The sequence below is a fragment of the Aulostomus chinensis genome, chromosome 17 (genome assembly GCF_037954235.1).
Source record: "Aulostomus chinensis isolate RoL2024-O1b breed Wild chromosome 17, RoL_Achi_v1.0, whole genome shotgun sequence".
Classification (NCBI taxonomy): domain Eukaryota; kingdom Metazoa; phylum Chordata; class Actinopteri; order Syngnathiformes; family Aulostomidae; genus Aulostomus; species Aulostomus chinensis.
The window spans coordinates 6,222,782-6,239,106 of NC_141336.1; the positions used below are offsets into that span (position 1 = coordinate 6,222,782).

The 16,325-nt window shown below is 39.6% G+C and overlaps 1 protein-coding gene across 2 annotated transcripts in view; it reads left to right on the top strand.

The window, feature by feature from the left end:
- arhgap5 (Rho GTPase activating protein 5) overlaps positions 1–16,325 on the top strand; it is a 63,788-nt gene that overhangs the window by 19,028 nt on the left and 28,435 nt on the right. For both annotated transcript variants that reach the window (XM_086182258.1, XM_086182259.1), the window contains exon 3: positions 288–441. In XM_086182258.1, coding sequence (XP_086038384.1) covers positions 288–441 — 154 coding nt within the window. The remainder of the gene's footprint in view (positions 1–287; positions 442–16,325) is intronic.

Here is a 16,325-nt window from a genome sequence, read left to right on the forward strand (position 1 = left end):
TCCATTGGTCTGCTATTCCCTGTCTCCTTCAACAATCTTCTTGTCCCACCTTTGTTTTCTTCTATCCTCTTTTCCCCTGATTCTATTCCACCTCATTCATTCTTTGTATCCTTCTCCCTGTTATATATATTTTTTTTACTTTAACTTTGTTTTCCTTTGGGCCCTACTTTTCCCCCTTACTCCTCATATTCATCTTATTTGCCCCATCCTTGTTTAACTCCCACTTGTTTCTTTCTGTTGACATTTCCTCTAATCTTATTCCTCTTTTTCCAATCACTCTCTCATAGCCAAAAGCTTCCAAGCCCCCCAAGCCTCTGTACCCTCCCACCAGACGAACCTGGGAGAGCAACTACTTTGGTGTCCCCTTGCAGAACCTGGTGACCCCGGATCGGCCCATCCCACTTTTCATTGAGAAGTGCGTTGACTATATCGAGCGCACAGGTGAGTCATCTTTCATCTCTGTTTCATATCCTGTTTTTCTGTTTTTTTTCTCTCCTCTCCTGCTGGGATATTCAGGTGTATTTCAGAAGTAACAGCTGTATTATGCAAATTCATAGCGGTGTTTCCTCTGAAAAGTGTGTCTAATGTCTTTCCAATTAAGTAATTCAGCAAGAAAAGGAGGAATGAGCGAAAGACTTTGGTGGGAGGGTGACACACAAGAACATATATCTTCATGATGAGTTTACATCTCGGCCCTGTTGTCACTTGCCAAATGTGTTTTTTTTTGTCTGGTCTGTCATGTCGGCTCACCAGGCTGCCAGTCAAGTCCATTTCAATCCTATGAGCTTTATTGGCACTGCGTTTGATGGGTTGCCAAAGCACTGCTGGAATTACTGCAAAATATGATGGAAAAGATTACAGACTTCAAAAAAACTTGATTAAGAAATGGCAGAGAGGTTTACACAAGTATTGCTATCTACTGAAGTATTGAAGAGATGGAAAAATCAAATGACTATGTTGATAAGCTAGTGTGGTTAAATATTCAAGGCTTGAAAAAAAGTTTTTTTTTTCTTCTTTTTTTTTTTTTAGTGGAAGTTCCTGCATAGCTACTGTCTTGAAGCACTGCTTCAACCAAAAAAGGGTAAATCAGATGTGTTTTAGTTGGCTTGTTTTTAGGTCAAAACAAAGTTTTTGGATTATTGAGAATACGGCTGGATAAAGATGTGGACTATACTGGACGATGTAGTTTGAGAGTTTGTGTATGGATTCTTTGGACAGTTTGTTGTTGTCAGCTTTCAGTTGTGGCTGGTGTTTTCTGACCCTTGGAGTCATTAAGAAGTTAAGAACGGGGGAAAATAAGTTTGAGAATGCGATTAAACATTGAAAGGCAAATTACACTTTTTGGATGAAATATTCTTTTAAGACAGCATTAATGTATTGAGAAGACTGGTATGATTTGCTAAGTGAAAGAAGGTTTAATATTCCTCAAACTCTGACATCGGTAGACTACTAAAACCCGACCCACTGAGGCCCTGGAGAAAGTAAAAGCATCAGGGGTCATTCGACCTTTGTTGTGGCTACAAGCGACAGCCTGTGTTGTCAGCAGTGCCTTTACGCCGCTGTTAACAATCCTTCAGATCTGTCATGGTGCAAAACCTATCCTGGGATGGGTGGGTTTTAAGAGAAAACACATAACCAAACTTTAAAGAGCTCATCAAGCACATTTCAATTAATTTGAGAAACCCACCATCTTCCCTGAAACTCATCAGCAGATGCGTGGTTGACACACCCAGATTATTGTGGATAAATTGAGGTTAAAAATAAGTCAGGCAGCCTGTTTGGACATGTGCAGTCCAACTGTTGACGCAGGCCCCTATGCATGCTGGATATGCATTTGGCTTTGCACCCACTTGTCGTAAAGAGTGTTTAAGAGATTCGTCAGTGAAGTCATCGTTCAGTCAGATATTTATATGCTCGGTGGGGGATTCTCTATCATATGTTTCTTTGCACTTTATGAACCCCACCAAACTAATTTGTCTGTGCTGTGGTTGACACATTTAGTCAAATTTACTTTTTCCCTCGGACCACCACAATAAATATTTCACAAGTTTAATATTTGATTTGTTTGTTGCATAATGTATGCACACGTGGCCCAGTACTATTTTTGTGTCTTTGAATGCTCTAGGATGGCTTTTTCTTTGATTTTCTTTTTCTGATGAGTTTCCTGTGGAGTTCTTGTTCAGGTAAATCCGACTGATTTTTTATTTTTACAATTTATTCTCTTCTGTGGCTAAATCAGTACAGGAACACCTCAACTGTCAACATAAAATTCTCTTCAACAGAAGACTGCAAACACATGTCTTATCACCTTCCTCACTGTTCTCTCCTCCTCCTCCTGCTCCTTCTCCATATGTGCAGCAAATGTATTGCATGTTGCATCAAAAGGAGGTATTTCCTGCTTTCCTACCAGTGAGTCCGAGTGTTCGGCTCTCTTTTTTTGAAGGTTCTGTTTGTGTCTGAGCTGTTCTTAATTCCTGTCCTGAAAATCCCTTCCGAATATGTTTTGATATTCTGCTGGATCTACATGAGCACATTGGTGTCTGCCAACTAAATTTAGGATTAATCCAAGAGCTCTATGTGTTTGTGTGTGTGTGTGTGGACACTTGCCAGCTGACAGCCGTGTATGAGAGAATTCATGGCCAGTGCCGTGAAACCCTTTTAAGTCCAGACGGTCTGTTGAGTGGATTTTAACAGCTTTCCCCCTCCCTTCGTTTCTGGAATATCATTTCTCACCAGATGCAGTGAGAACATCTTTTTTTTTTTTTTAAGCCCGGTATTGTATAAGGTGCTTTCATATTCAGACAATTCCAGAGCTTTTACAACTCCTTTTTTTTCCTTTTTGGTTTTGTAACTTTATCTACAGGCCTTGGTAGGTGTTTAAACTGTCTGTATAACATATTTCAGTTTATAGCATAGAGGGTGGGGTTGTCTTTGGAGTATACAAGGGTCAAAATGCTTGTGGGTGTTGACGTGATAGCTCAGTGGTTAGACAGACCTTCACTCAGTGCTGTCTGCAGATGTCCCCCCTTGCCCAGACCTGTTCATCCCTGAGCTGCATTTATAGCTGACCTCTGTCCTCTGAGCGGCATTAAAACATCATTATAAGATTGTGTTATTGTTTTTTTCACCTGGTACTTGTTTCATTTATAGGGGTTGCTCTCTGCCAAAACACATTCATAGGGCGGTGCCTCTTTCGTGTTTTTGATTTGAGAATGCAGACTAAAAAATCTCTAACTTAAATTACCTCAAAAATACAAGTGAAGACCACCCACATAATTTGTTTAACACATCATATCAGGAATAGAACTTGCTCAAGCATTGTTGAGCTGTGACACTAAAGCTGGAAAAAAAGCTTTTTTGTTTTGTACTGACCTAAATATTTCTGTTGCACATTGAGGAATAAATTGTCAAGTACTAACATGTGCCATTGAAACAACATTATGCAACTATTTTATCTTAAAACTAAAAACGCTGCACAGGGTGACCTTGACCTTTGACCACAAAAATCTTCTCCCATGTTGTCTTTGAGCTACACGTGGCAGACAACCTGAGAACAGAATTATTTTTAATGATCTGTGAGATTTTCATGTTTTCATCAAAAGGTCTTAGGGTGTCACAGTAGAGGTCAGCAACATAGAAAAAATAAATTTCCTTGGGTTTTTATGCAGTAAGAATGTACAGTAAGTGATATGAAAATGGCTCCCTCTTTTTTTCCCCAAATCCAAACTCCACAGTGATGCTGGTCTCAATGGAACGTTGGGATAAATTGTGTGATTGTTCATTGGTATCCTGGCTTTGTCACAATCAAATGTCATGCTTGTAGCAAGTAGCAGGGAATTCTGGGAGGCCAGGCTGCTAGTGGGTTAAGTTTAACCACATGTAATAAGTTGCCAGCTGTGAGGCAGAGGTGATGATAGCTGTTTGTGGTGCCTGTGGTTTCAGATGAGCGAGAGAGAGCGAGAGACTATAAATGAGACTGAAAGTGTGGGGATGTGCAACTGTAATTCTGTGTGAGAGCATTTATTTGATGGGTTTGTCTGTGAAACCAGACATGTGAGTGTGAGAGAGGGAGGATGTGTGTGTGAAGTGCCTTGCTCAGGTGTTTCTTGGTCGTAAGGGGAGGGTAAGTCCTGTGGTCATTTTGCTTCTCTGGATTATACATTTGGTCATTTTCTCTTTGATTTTACAGGCAAAAAATCACTCTGACATTTCTTAAGGCAGCACCTAATGAGCCCTGTGAACCTCGAGCCGTTAATTTGCCTCCTTCACATTTTTATCCACTATGGGCTCTTTTTTTCACATCAATTTAAAGTACTGAACCTCGAGTGAAACAACACAATGTAGGCTAGAGGCAGTGAAGACTTACGCATAACATAGTCGTCATTCCATAAATCATTAAACGGTAAAATTTAAGTTGATTATTACAGTTGACAAAAAAACTTGGAATCAATGTATACAACACTCCAAGTGTTCATAATAAATGTTAAAAGAATACATATTGAAAAAAATCAATGATTTACATCATTAAAAACTCTGTATACTAGGTGTTTGAACAATTTTCAGACAATTCACATCCTGGAGTCCGCAGTTTTGACTACATTTCATTTAAATTTAGTAACGTAGCTTGATGTCAGCTGAGGCAATCGAGATTTCCCAATTGTGCAAGGAGAGCGTGATTTTATGATTTGGAGATGATTTCAAGATTTCAAAACCTGACGCAGGTCTTATTTTAAATATGCTGCTCAATTTTATTTGTCACATACAATGAAAGTGCAACTTCCAATCAGTGCAATGATATCCATTTTGCCTTGGCACTCACTCAAGCCTTAATGCCTTATTAAAAGAAACAAAAAACAACAACATTCAATGAAAGAGCCCACAATGGTTAAATAGCAGAATTACACAAATATTGCAGTTTGAAGCTTAAATTTTGGTTATTTTTTGTGGTAGAAGCCAAGGTTGGACATGTTTTGTAGAGCAGCTGGCAAGTTGAAAATCTGATGATACCCAGTGTATTCTGGCTGTTATAGATACTTTTTTTTTTTATAAAACACAGTGTTCAGAGGGTTAAGTGCAAGTTGTGTCCAGTATCTGGCATCAGAGCATGATGACAATGGACGTTTATTCTATGCTCGCTGCCTCTGTTCTGTATCAGGAGAGATCTGCTAGTTATCATTTTTAGTGTGTCTCATTCACCCTATTCTATTAATACTACAACTAAAAGGCCTCCTGGGGGAGTTAAAATGCTTGAAGGTCAGTCTTTTTTTAGGAAAACTCTTCAAGGTTTTTGAAAAATAAAAGAGGCCTTGAACACTTTTACCGGAAACTCAACCGCCAAATTTGTACACTTCTCAGGTTTGAAGGTTCCAGATTCTGGGGAAACCCCTCGTTTGCAAATTTTAACTTTGAGAATCTTTCACTGAGAGTTTTGAACTTGACATGATTAGAAATGAGGTTCAGGCCTTCATAATGACTCACATACAAATTCATCAACTCAAAGTCTGAAAACAAAAACTGTCCTTGAATTTGACAGCCAAGGTAATTCTAACTCAGAGGTGTGATAAATCTCTTGTACTGTATATAATGGAAGTAGCAGCCTGTTAGAGTCAGTCAGTGGCTGTTTCGCTGAAGTCAGTCTTGCCCACAGGTCTTTGAGCTAGTACCTTTAGCACAAGTAGAATTCTTTACTACATCCTTTATTATTGAATATAATTTATATTCTCAGAAGAAAAGCTGAAAAGTATCATTTAAAAAAAAAAACCTGCCAATGTTGTTAATTAATATAATTTCTCTCATAATGGGTGAGCTTTTGAATTGCTGATATTGGTGCTCAGTGCTGTTGCTAGGTTGAGTATTAGTTGCTTTGCCTTCTATCAGTTTTTTCAAATTTAGTGTGTTCATCAGGATGATAATGTCCGGATGAGGTTGTTGTTCCTGTTGTCTTCCTGCTTTGCAGGAAAAAAAAATCACTCAAAGAGTGACCTAGAGATTGCACAGTGTTTTGACGTTGCGTCCGAGTTCATATAATTTCATTTATTTTATATGTTGCAGAGCTCCTTAATTTAAGGGCTTTAATTTAATTGTAGCAGAATTTGATATTTTACTGTAAAACAGAGGTTACTGGTAAGACCAAGCCATTTTGCCTTGCAGATATAAGTCCTGAAGTGCATACATATTCCTTTAAATATGAAGGATATATTGAAATTTTCTTTGTATTTGTTTTTGGACAAATAATCTTTTTGTCGTCAAATTGAGAAAAAAAGATGTTGGACTAATCGAAACAATGGTTAGGTGCAGCGCTAAATCCATCACGTGGCTTTGGCGTATAAATTTGACCCACACAGAGTCGAGTATATTGGATATGTTGACTGGTTGTTGATCACGGCCTTTCAAGCTGGGAACTGTTTGATTTCAGTCGTTGATCATAGATGCATCTTCGATTTTTATGGATTCATCTTTGATTTGAGGAATTATGTATATTTTTTGATATATTTTTCTCTTTTGGCAAGGGACTGAGAATGAAAATGAACAATAATGCTGCAGTCCAGCATGTATGTGTCTGTGACTGATCTTGTTCATTAATGTTGACTGCCCTTTTTTTAAATCAAAATATACATGAAGTATTCCTTTGACTAACTGACCTTTGGTTTCATATGGAAGGCAAAGAATCACCAGACTTTTCCAAACTTTGTAGGATTGCTTTCTAAGATACAAGCAAATGAGAAAAGCCTTAAGTGAAAAATAATTTAGCTGAATGAGAACTGACAGGAGGCAGCAAAGTCAAGTCAAGTCAAGTCAGACAGCCTGGAATCTCTGCCCCATTATTCATTTCTTTGCCGCAAATGTATAAATAAGTGGTGTAACAGAATATTGTAACAAAAGAAGTGATCAAAGTGGGGCAACACATCTAGACATTTTCCTTTGATTAGTATCAGTTGTGCAGGGTTCCTCCAAAGAAACTCTGCAACTGTGTGAAGAGCTGCCCAGCGCTGCCAGCTACTGCGAGTCAAAGGTGAATTTAAAACAACCTGAGTGGACCCAATATAGACTCTCAAGTCTACTGGAAACCATTAAACCTACTGTAGCTTGGTGAAGCAGCAGTGATGACTGACAGGACTGTTCTCCTGTGCTGTCCCCATTTTAAAAAGATAAGAAGCTTGTTTTTTTAAATACATAGTGATCAATCAGTCTATCACCTCCCGCACTGAATCAAACAGTCAGACTAACTCATCATACCAATTTTTATTATTGTGATGGTTTAGTATCCCCCCCTGACGAATCAGCTACTGCGAGTCAAAGGTGAATTTAAAACAACCTGAGTGGACCCAATATAGACTCTCAAGTCTACTGGAAACCATTAAACCTACTGTAGCTTGGTGAAGCAGCAGTGATGACTGACAGGACTGTTCTCCTGTGCTGTCCCCATTTTAAAAAGATAAGAAGCTTGTTTTTTGAAATACATAGTGATCAATCAGTCTATCACCTCCCGCACTGAATCAAACAGTCAGACTAACTCATCATACCATTTTTATTATTGTGATGGTTTAATATCCCCCCTGACGAATCAGCTGTCATGCTGTCTGATTAAAAGCTACCACTTGTGTTCCCTAAAACTTAATACTGTAATTTATTAAAATGTAATCATTGCTCTAGTCAGGGATGTGCTTGGCCCCTTATTCAGCCCGGGAGGTAGAGCTTCAGAGGCCTTCGCTGGCACGTGGCCATTTGAGGTAATTTTAGGCACAAATCACTGTCAATTGGTCATGTTAATAACACCTGGCTTAATAATAAGTATAATATGTCAGTTTTGCACACTTGGCATCATCTTGCTGGAGCAGTTTTATTTTCTTTAATCTAATCTTTTCTGCACCACCCATTTCTTTCTCACCTGTCTTCTTTCTTTTTAACATTTTCTTCCTTGGTACCCATCACGTTCAGGCCACAAAAAAAGCTGACTGTGACTGATTGGGATGAGAGCCAAATAGCCAGTCAGATTTGAGCAAATTTAGGTCATTCTCAGGTCAGACAAGACCAGGCAGGTAGAGTTCTCAACGGGTCAGGCCAGCCCGACAAACTCAATGGGATCTGCGGGTTCGGGTCAAAAAAAATATGCAAGTGGGTCAGGTCAGGTCAGACCTCGGGCTCCCCCCCAAAAAAAAATAATCACTGCTAAAGAAAGTTTCTGGCTGGCTGCTGCCTGCAACATGCATCATGGAGAAGGGCGGGGGCAGACCTGATGCTGCTGCATGCACGTCTTTAGCCTGGCCCTCTAGGAGAAGGTGGAGTTGGCGAAAGTAAACTTGCTGCTGGTGCTGTCGCTCGACTCGCTACCAGAGAAGCAGGGAAATCAGAGGTGTGGGAAGTGTTTGATGAAGAGTGTTTCTGATGGAAATTCTAGCATCAGATTACGTTTTGCCTATTGTGTTATCTTAGTATTTTAACTAAAATGTGTGATGGAAAAAGTAGCCCTATTGGCAAGTGTTTGAGTTCTGTTAATTTATTATTTCATGATTTTATTTAATTTTTATCCATTCACTGACAACACCTCAATTTTTATTAAAGTGTATTGTTTCGGCTGTTTGTATTGTTAACTGGCGTGAACATAAAAGGATTGATTGGAATTCCTGTCTGCTGCTGCTGTGTATGAGAAACCATGCCAGCAGAGCGGGGGGTCGGGCTGCTGTGGAACCCAATCTATTTTTAATTCTTTATTTTGTTTGGCTAATTTATTAGGAACTGATTTGGAATCCTTTGATCAGTGTATTTTCTCTTTGCACATGTCAGGATGAGTCTTAGTTTGAATTGTAGGAGTCTCAGTCCCTATAATTCAAAATGTTTGCTTGTATCTTAAGGAGTTTATATGGAAAGGAAGCCTGCATGCTCTTGTAGAGATGTGCTTTATGTGTGTGTGTCTGTGTGTGTCCTTTGTAGGACAGCAAAAGGTTCCATACTTTCTCCAAAATGCAGCAGTCATGGGATTAGGTGTTTTAAACGGTCATGGTTGTACCTGACTGCAAAAGGTCAAGAATAAATCTCTGCTGTGTATGTTCAGGATAAAGCTCTTAGGGTTATCTGGAACGACGTACAGCAAGTTCAGTGGCAGGAAAGATTCCAGTTCCTACTCGTGTCCAATAGTAAGCAGGTGCGGGGTCGGAGCTGTGTTGACTTGATAATACTCCGATGAGAACGGCACTCTGGAAAAGAAAGTGAGAGTGAAAGAAAATAAGTGGAGAGAAGGTGACATGAAACCACTCACTTAACAACCTGTCTTTTTATGAAACGTAAACACTCCATTTTCAGATTTCCTGACTGCACCAGCTGCTTTTGATAAATGACTGATTCAGAGAGCGAGAGAAACGCTTGTGAGGTGAGTTTCAGGTGGCAGATCAGCTCGGAGGTTAAAGGAGATGACCCCATTAATGAAAAGATACAGTTCTGGAGGAAAACACCAGAACCCACTGCTTACTCAAGCAATTCAATGAGAACATGCCAACAATGTCTGAAAAGAAGTATGAAGATTTTCTTCATTATATTTTACACTTCTTGGACATTGTTGGCGAGTCATTCAATTTTGGGGGTGTACTCTAGCTTTGCGTCAAATTGAATGCTTTTTTTGTTTCTTACAGCTTCACCAGTTACTGACTGGCACACTCGACTTTTGAGATACCTTGCTTGATTGTGCTAAATCAGTGTTTTCCTCTTATTTCCTGAATTCTAAATTCTGTAGAAATTAAATGGTCTAGGCTGTTTTTTTTTAATCATTTCCCCCCTGGAACACCATTTTCATTCCAGTCAAGCATCCACATCTGTTTCTGTGGGTCACTTTTGCGAGACACACTGATACAAAGCAGGACAGCCAGCCTGCTGACCTGATGAGGTAATAATGTTTCAATTGTAATGTTACCATCTGACAGAATCAACATGAATTCAGGTGCATGACAACAGCATGCATCTTTGCATTTGGACTTGGCAAAGGTTGATCACATAAAGTTAAAAGAAACTTTGTTCTTTCCTCAATTTTACCGTCGCACAAGTCTTGACTTCGCTGAGCAAGTTTTCTTCCTCGTGTTGTATACAAAGCAACATGAGTATCCATTTGTTCCATCCGGGCGTCTTTTTTTTACATAAATATGTGTAATAATCAAATAGCACTCTACTGGCTGTCTTGTGCTGACTAAGACCCTAAATTAATTGAGTTTTTCAGCCGTGTTTTTTTTTTTTCCCCTGTGGTGCGGTTTGTTTTGTCAGGTGTGAAATTCGAAAATCACTCTGGTGCAAACCAAAGAAACCAGACGGAGACCTTGTTTTGATGGTTTCAAATTAATGGTGGTATGGCGTGTTTGTGGTATTGTTTCTGCCCACAAATTCATCCAACCAATCCATGGGAATCTTCCCATGTGGTTTGCCGTGCCACATGTTGGTTTGCCTGGATTTCCTCTCTGCGGAAAACAAATGGAACCAGCAGAAAAATACTCCGTTTACAAACTCTTCAACTAATTTCAACCAGAGCAAAGTAGAACTGGGAAAGCACCCTCAAACATCTATTTTAATTTCATGAGGACTTCAGTGGATGGTTTTACTGCGTACTCATGTTCAAAAGTTGCTTTATGTTTAATATTTACCCATTTATACCTCATTACTTTCGCTGTTTTATTCATATACAGTTCATATTTTATATGCCATCCATGTTGCCGTTTTCGCAGCCGCTGGCTCTGAAATGAGATAAGTGCTCTGCATTTTGAAAAGTGGATCAAATGGAATTGAATCTCATCATATGGTGAATAATTACCTGGAATGTGCAGTGAAATCAGTATAATCATATTTGTTTCCACAATGCTGTATTTATTTTCCCTATTATCCCAACTATTGGGATAAAATCATATTGTGACCCATGTATGATATGGCAGTAGATTTAGCACGTACAGTTACAGTGTGCAACTATGCAATTATAATGTGACTAGATTGCCTAATGTGGTTAACGACAAATTGTGCTTTCTGCTCTATATTGAAATTTGGAGTAGATTATTGCAATACATATATTATATCGTGATGCATCTTGTGATGTCCCTGCCAATACCCTGCCATAACAGTGAAACGAATTTGTCATTTGTCCTCATTGTTAAATGCAGTAGGTGAAAATCAAAGTAGCAGGAGTGAGGCTCCCGCCCAGTTGTTTTCCTTTAAAATGCTCGCTCACCCTAAATTGCTGACAGCTTGATATTTTAAAAAGGATAGAAGACGCACCTCTGGCTCCAGTTTGCACCAGTTCAGGACATTAAACTTCATATTTTTTATAATTTCCAGTGACTGATTTGTCAGATTGTAACTTTCCAATTCTCTTTGGAAACATTAGAAGTCCATCAAACGTCATTTTTTGGCAACCTCTGGGCCTAAAGCCAATATGTAAGAGCCACAAAGGGTCCGTTTTTGTCAGGTCTGCTTACACAAAAGTCCCGCAAACATCAGTTTGGAAAAGAAAGTCCCCCCCTGAGGAACTGAGTCCCAGAGCTGAAGGAGAGTTTTTTCAGAGGACAAACAGTCGGCTGCGAGTATGTGAGCGAGGCCACACAGCTCTGTGCCGCCAAACTCGATTAGAGAAGTTTTATTAAATGTTTCCTGCTCCCAAGAGACATGAAATGGTATTTGGCATGAAGGCTGGAGGAAAGAGAGTGTGCGGGGGGCTAGAGCAATGATTAAATGGCTTTTTGATGTTGATGCATTTGGAAGTCCCATTGGTTGTTATCTTCCCCAGCACTTAGTTTAATGTGAGGAGGGCCGGATCAAGGAGGAGAGTTTCTCTTCTCTGCTCTTTAAACGAACTTCTATCAGCTATTTTATTGAACAAAACAAAGTTTTCTCCAAAGTAGAATATCACTTGAATACTTCTTTTTGGAAGTTAATGTAATTATTATAGATCTTAATTTCTTCCACTTTCTGCTTGTTTAATTGTGTTCCAGTGAAATCCTCCGATATCTGGGCCAAACTGAATTAAAGTTTTGGTATAGAGCAAGCGTTATTTTAATTTTCAGACGCTTTACTGGAAACATACACCGACACGTTGCTAATTCAAAGAAACAGCAGATCCAGATATTTACTACATGAATACTGATAAGTTTCACTGCAGTTAATAATTGTAAATATTCACGCCGCCTTTGGCATTCACCGCACATTCCCCTTTTACTTAAAAAAAGGGAAAAAAGCACATTGAGGCATATCTGAAACACACAATTCAAACTGTTTGAAGAAACTTAGGGTATTCACTGCCTACATTTGTTTAAGTAAACATCTAAACTTTTTTGTGTTTCTTTCACATTTTTACTCATTATGCACTAATTTTTCACTGTAATATCGAGTTTCGTATCATGATGATAGAAGGGAGAGCTCTTTTTTGCTGTATGATACAGTTTCAGGAACACAACAGTGTCTTCACTCAGAAAAATGTCTGATAAATTATTTTACAAAAAAAGGGAACATTATATGAATGTGTAAAGCATTTTTCCATCCATCCATCCATCCATCCATTCATCCATCCATTTCCCATTTCTTCTGCTTATCCTGTTAAGGGTTGGGGGGGGGGGGGGCTGGAGCCTATCAGCATTTTTCCATTTTAACAAATTTGGAAAAAAACATGTAAACATATTGCACAATCAACATAGCTAATGTGTTTTCAGTTGTTTACAGGTTTTTTTTTTCCCATACCGCTTCATGATTGTTTTTATGCAAAATTATTGTGGCTTCAAAGTTGCTCTAATTAGCGCAGATTCAAGTGCAGAATTTATGTTTTGTTTTGTTTTGTTTTGTGTTTTGTTTAAATATAGCCTCTTGTCAGTGGAGGTAGTGTATAATTGGCAAAATCTTGATCTTGGCCATGTTGACTACAGTTATTTGGAAATATCCCAGTTTACAGCTCATGTTTGGTTATCTTTTCTGATGGAAACGTACATCTCATGATTTAAGGACCATTGAAAGGTATCCAATCTGAATTTTAAAAAAATATTTTAAATAATTTTAAAATTGTCCACTTGGAAGAGTTCAGGTGGTTGTAAATTGTAAATTGATTTTTTTCTTTAAATGTATTTATTGGAATTTCAAACTTTATTGTACATTGCCAAAGAAAATACTTTAGACAAATGGAAAACATATGCAGTAATTAATTTCACACTTAACAGATGTGTATTTCCAAACTTTTTTGAGGAAGAAGTAATTCAATTAAGAAAGAAAAGATCAAATAAGTAAGTGGAAGATTTCACTCTAAGGATGCTTTATTAACATCTGTTAACAGCACTGTTTGCACTCCGTATCTGTTTTATATTTATGGTCCCTTGGGTGTGGACATTTGGAAGGCTAATGATTGGTGTGTTTTCTCTTGTTCCATTTTACAGTGCAGTATTTCATTTGCCTTTCAAACAGGTGAGCTCTTGTCATGTTTTGTGGTTGCTCCAGAGATTATCAGCATGAACAACTCTCCCGTGTCAGTGGCGTCACTTCACACATGTAGATTTCCTTTGGTCCTTTGTTACGCTGCCAGATTTCAATGATGCTCAGCTGGTTCGGCTGCAATAGAGACACACAAAACCCCAGCGGACTGGTTTTAAACTTCCACTCTGAGCTGCAGAATTATTCAGCCGCCATGTCAACCAGGCTTTATATAAAGCTGATTATTGGCTATTTCCAGCCTGCTTTGAAGTCAGATCACCCTTCCTGACTTTGTAGTGGAACAGAAGGATTTTCACCGGAGCAAAAAAGATTTTTCAGAAAAGATTCAGAGATCTTTGAGTATTTACTAGAAGAGTGTCATTAAGGGCAATTTAAGAGGCCATAAAAATAGGAATTTTAACATACTGCACCTTACAGTCAATAATCTCTGTGTTCATTATTATATATGTGTCCAGCTCCAGAGAGAAGACATCATCCAAAGTGAAAGCTCAAGCTGAACATCGACATGCGCGTGCCTCCCATTCATTTCTGTGCATGTGTGGGTTTCCTGCTCATTGCTCGTCTGACGTCATGTCCAATGGAAACACACTGATCATATTTCCTGTTCGATGGCGAGAGCAGCCAGCTCTTTTAGCAGGCTGATAGGACTGTTTGACCCATGGCCTCCTGTTTTTACTGTCTGCCCTGGAAGAAAACCAACTCTCCTTATTTAAAAAAAAACAATTAGAATTTCATGTGATGCAGCATAAGAACAACAGATGCATTAAAAAAAAATACAGGATGTGTATTGTTAGTGAATCTCCAAATGTTTCGTAGCAGTCCACACATGTTCTGTTGCCTGAGGTGAAGACATGGATAACAGAGAAATAAAAACTTCAAGTCTCTTTTCTTTAACATTCTCCACTGGAGCAGCAAGAGTAGAAAATCCTGACCTTTTAGGATTACATTCAGGTCACTGGTGAATTTCATTTTCTCACATGAATGGCAACACAATATTTAAGTACCAGCAGGTGTTCTATTTGAAATATTCCCCCATTGTTTATATGACAGTAGTCTACAGGGACTTATTGATTATCTTCCTGCCTTCTGACCTTTGACACGTCTTGTAACTGAAGCTCATTACACTGTTGTGACGACGAGAGTAAAACTAAGAAACAGAATTCATGTTTTGGCTGAGTAATGACATATACACGCCGGCGCACCGGTAGAAATGCTCTAACGGTGAACAACACACAACTGCAACTCAGGCTTTAGATTGACAAAACTGGGTGACGGAGAGTCATTTGTGTTTCAAATCCACCGGCTGAGCTGCAGAGACGTAATTGGGGCTATTTGCATTGCCTGTGGTTTCAGAGCTGTGTGCGTGCATTGTGTGTGTGTGTGTGTGTGTGTGTGTGTGTGTGTGTGTGTGTGTGCGTGTGTGTAATTGTTACACACCAAAAAGCTGTGTGTGTGTGTCTAACAGGATGTATTTGTGGTAAGTGTGCTTGCGTTGAGGCTAAGGTACATATGGCTGGTAGTTGAAAAAGATGTTAAGATGTACACATATTTCATACTCATTCACATTGTGTGTGTGTGTGTGTGTGTACCTGACAACTACGCAGTTCTACCTACACACACACACACACACACACACACACACACACACACACACACAAAGTAACATCCTGCTCTATAGCCTGTAGTCTTAATCTCTTCCCTGTGGACTTCCTGGTCACTGACTCCGAGACACCAAGTGATTGGAACGTGTGTGTGTGTGTGTGTGTGTGTGTGTGTGTGTGTGTGTGTGTGTGTGTATACGTGTGTGTGTGGGTGCGTGTGTGTGCGCGCGCGCCTGTGGCTGTGGCTTTGGCTGAATATTTGAGCAGCCACTCCCCTGTGCTCCATCTCTGTCTCTGTGTGCTGTACTGGGGAGTAGGTGAAGCAGGCAAGCTAACCTCTCCTCCCAGTGGGCTGCCCCTGCTTCTTCTCCCCTCCTGGCTCTACCCTCTGTGTTCCCCTTCTTTTGTTTGCTGGTCATCCTAAAATAACTGGTGCTGATGCTGCATTTGCTCTTTCATTTAGGTTAAATGAACACAATTGCCTGTTTTGCCTTCTTTGTAGCTCTTTACTTTGGTCCTCGGTCCTTACCGTGTAGTCTTTGGAAAACACTCACTCACAAAGGCAATGTTCTGTCTTGTGTCACTTGCTGTGTGATCACTTTTTTAAAATGTCAATGTAGCTGATCATCAGTACAGTTGAATTTTTGTTAATTGTTGGTTACAGTGACTTGATTACCGTAAATTCTGGACTATAAGCCGTGACTTTTTTTCGACGCTCCATGCCCTGCGGCTTATACTCAGGTGCGTCTTATACGAGGATTTTACCTTCACCCTGGGGTGTGGCGGGCAGCGGCAGCGGGCAGTAATTCCCTATTGTTCCTGATGGTAGCTCCAAGTACCGTACTTAGGGAAATTCCTAGCTAAATGTTATGGTAATTTCTCTAAGTACTGTACTTGGAGTGTCCAGTCCATGCCGCGGTGCAGTGTAAAAAGAGCATCACACGATATTTTCAGTCATTTGTACTCACCCTCAAGATGGAGAGCAGAAGAAGGAATGCTTATGATGCAGCTTTCAAGTTAAAGGCAATCAATCTGGCGGTTAAAGATGGAAATAGAGCTGCAGCACGTAAGTTTGGCATAAACGAATCGATGGTGAGACTCTGGAGGCGGCAACATGACGAACTGACCCAATGCAAAAAGACTACAAAAGTTTTCAGAGGTCATAATAGCAGATGGCCCGGACTTGAAAACGCTCTGGAAGACTGGGTCAAAACGCGAGAACGGGCAGCCGAGGTGTTTCCACCGTGCACCGTGGCTTATTTACCGGTGCGGCTTATACGTGTACAA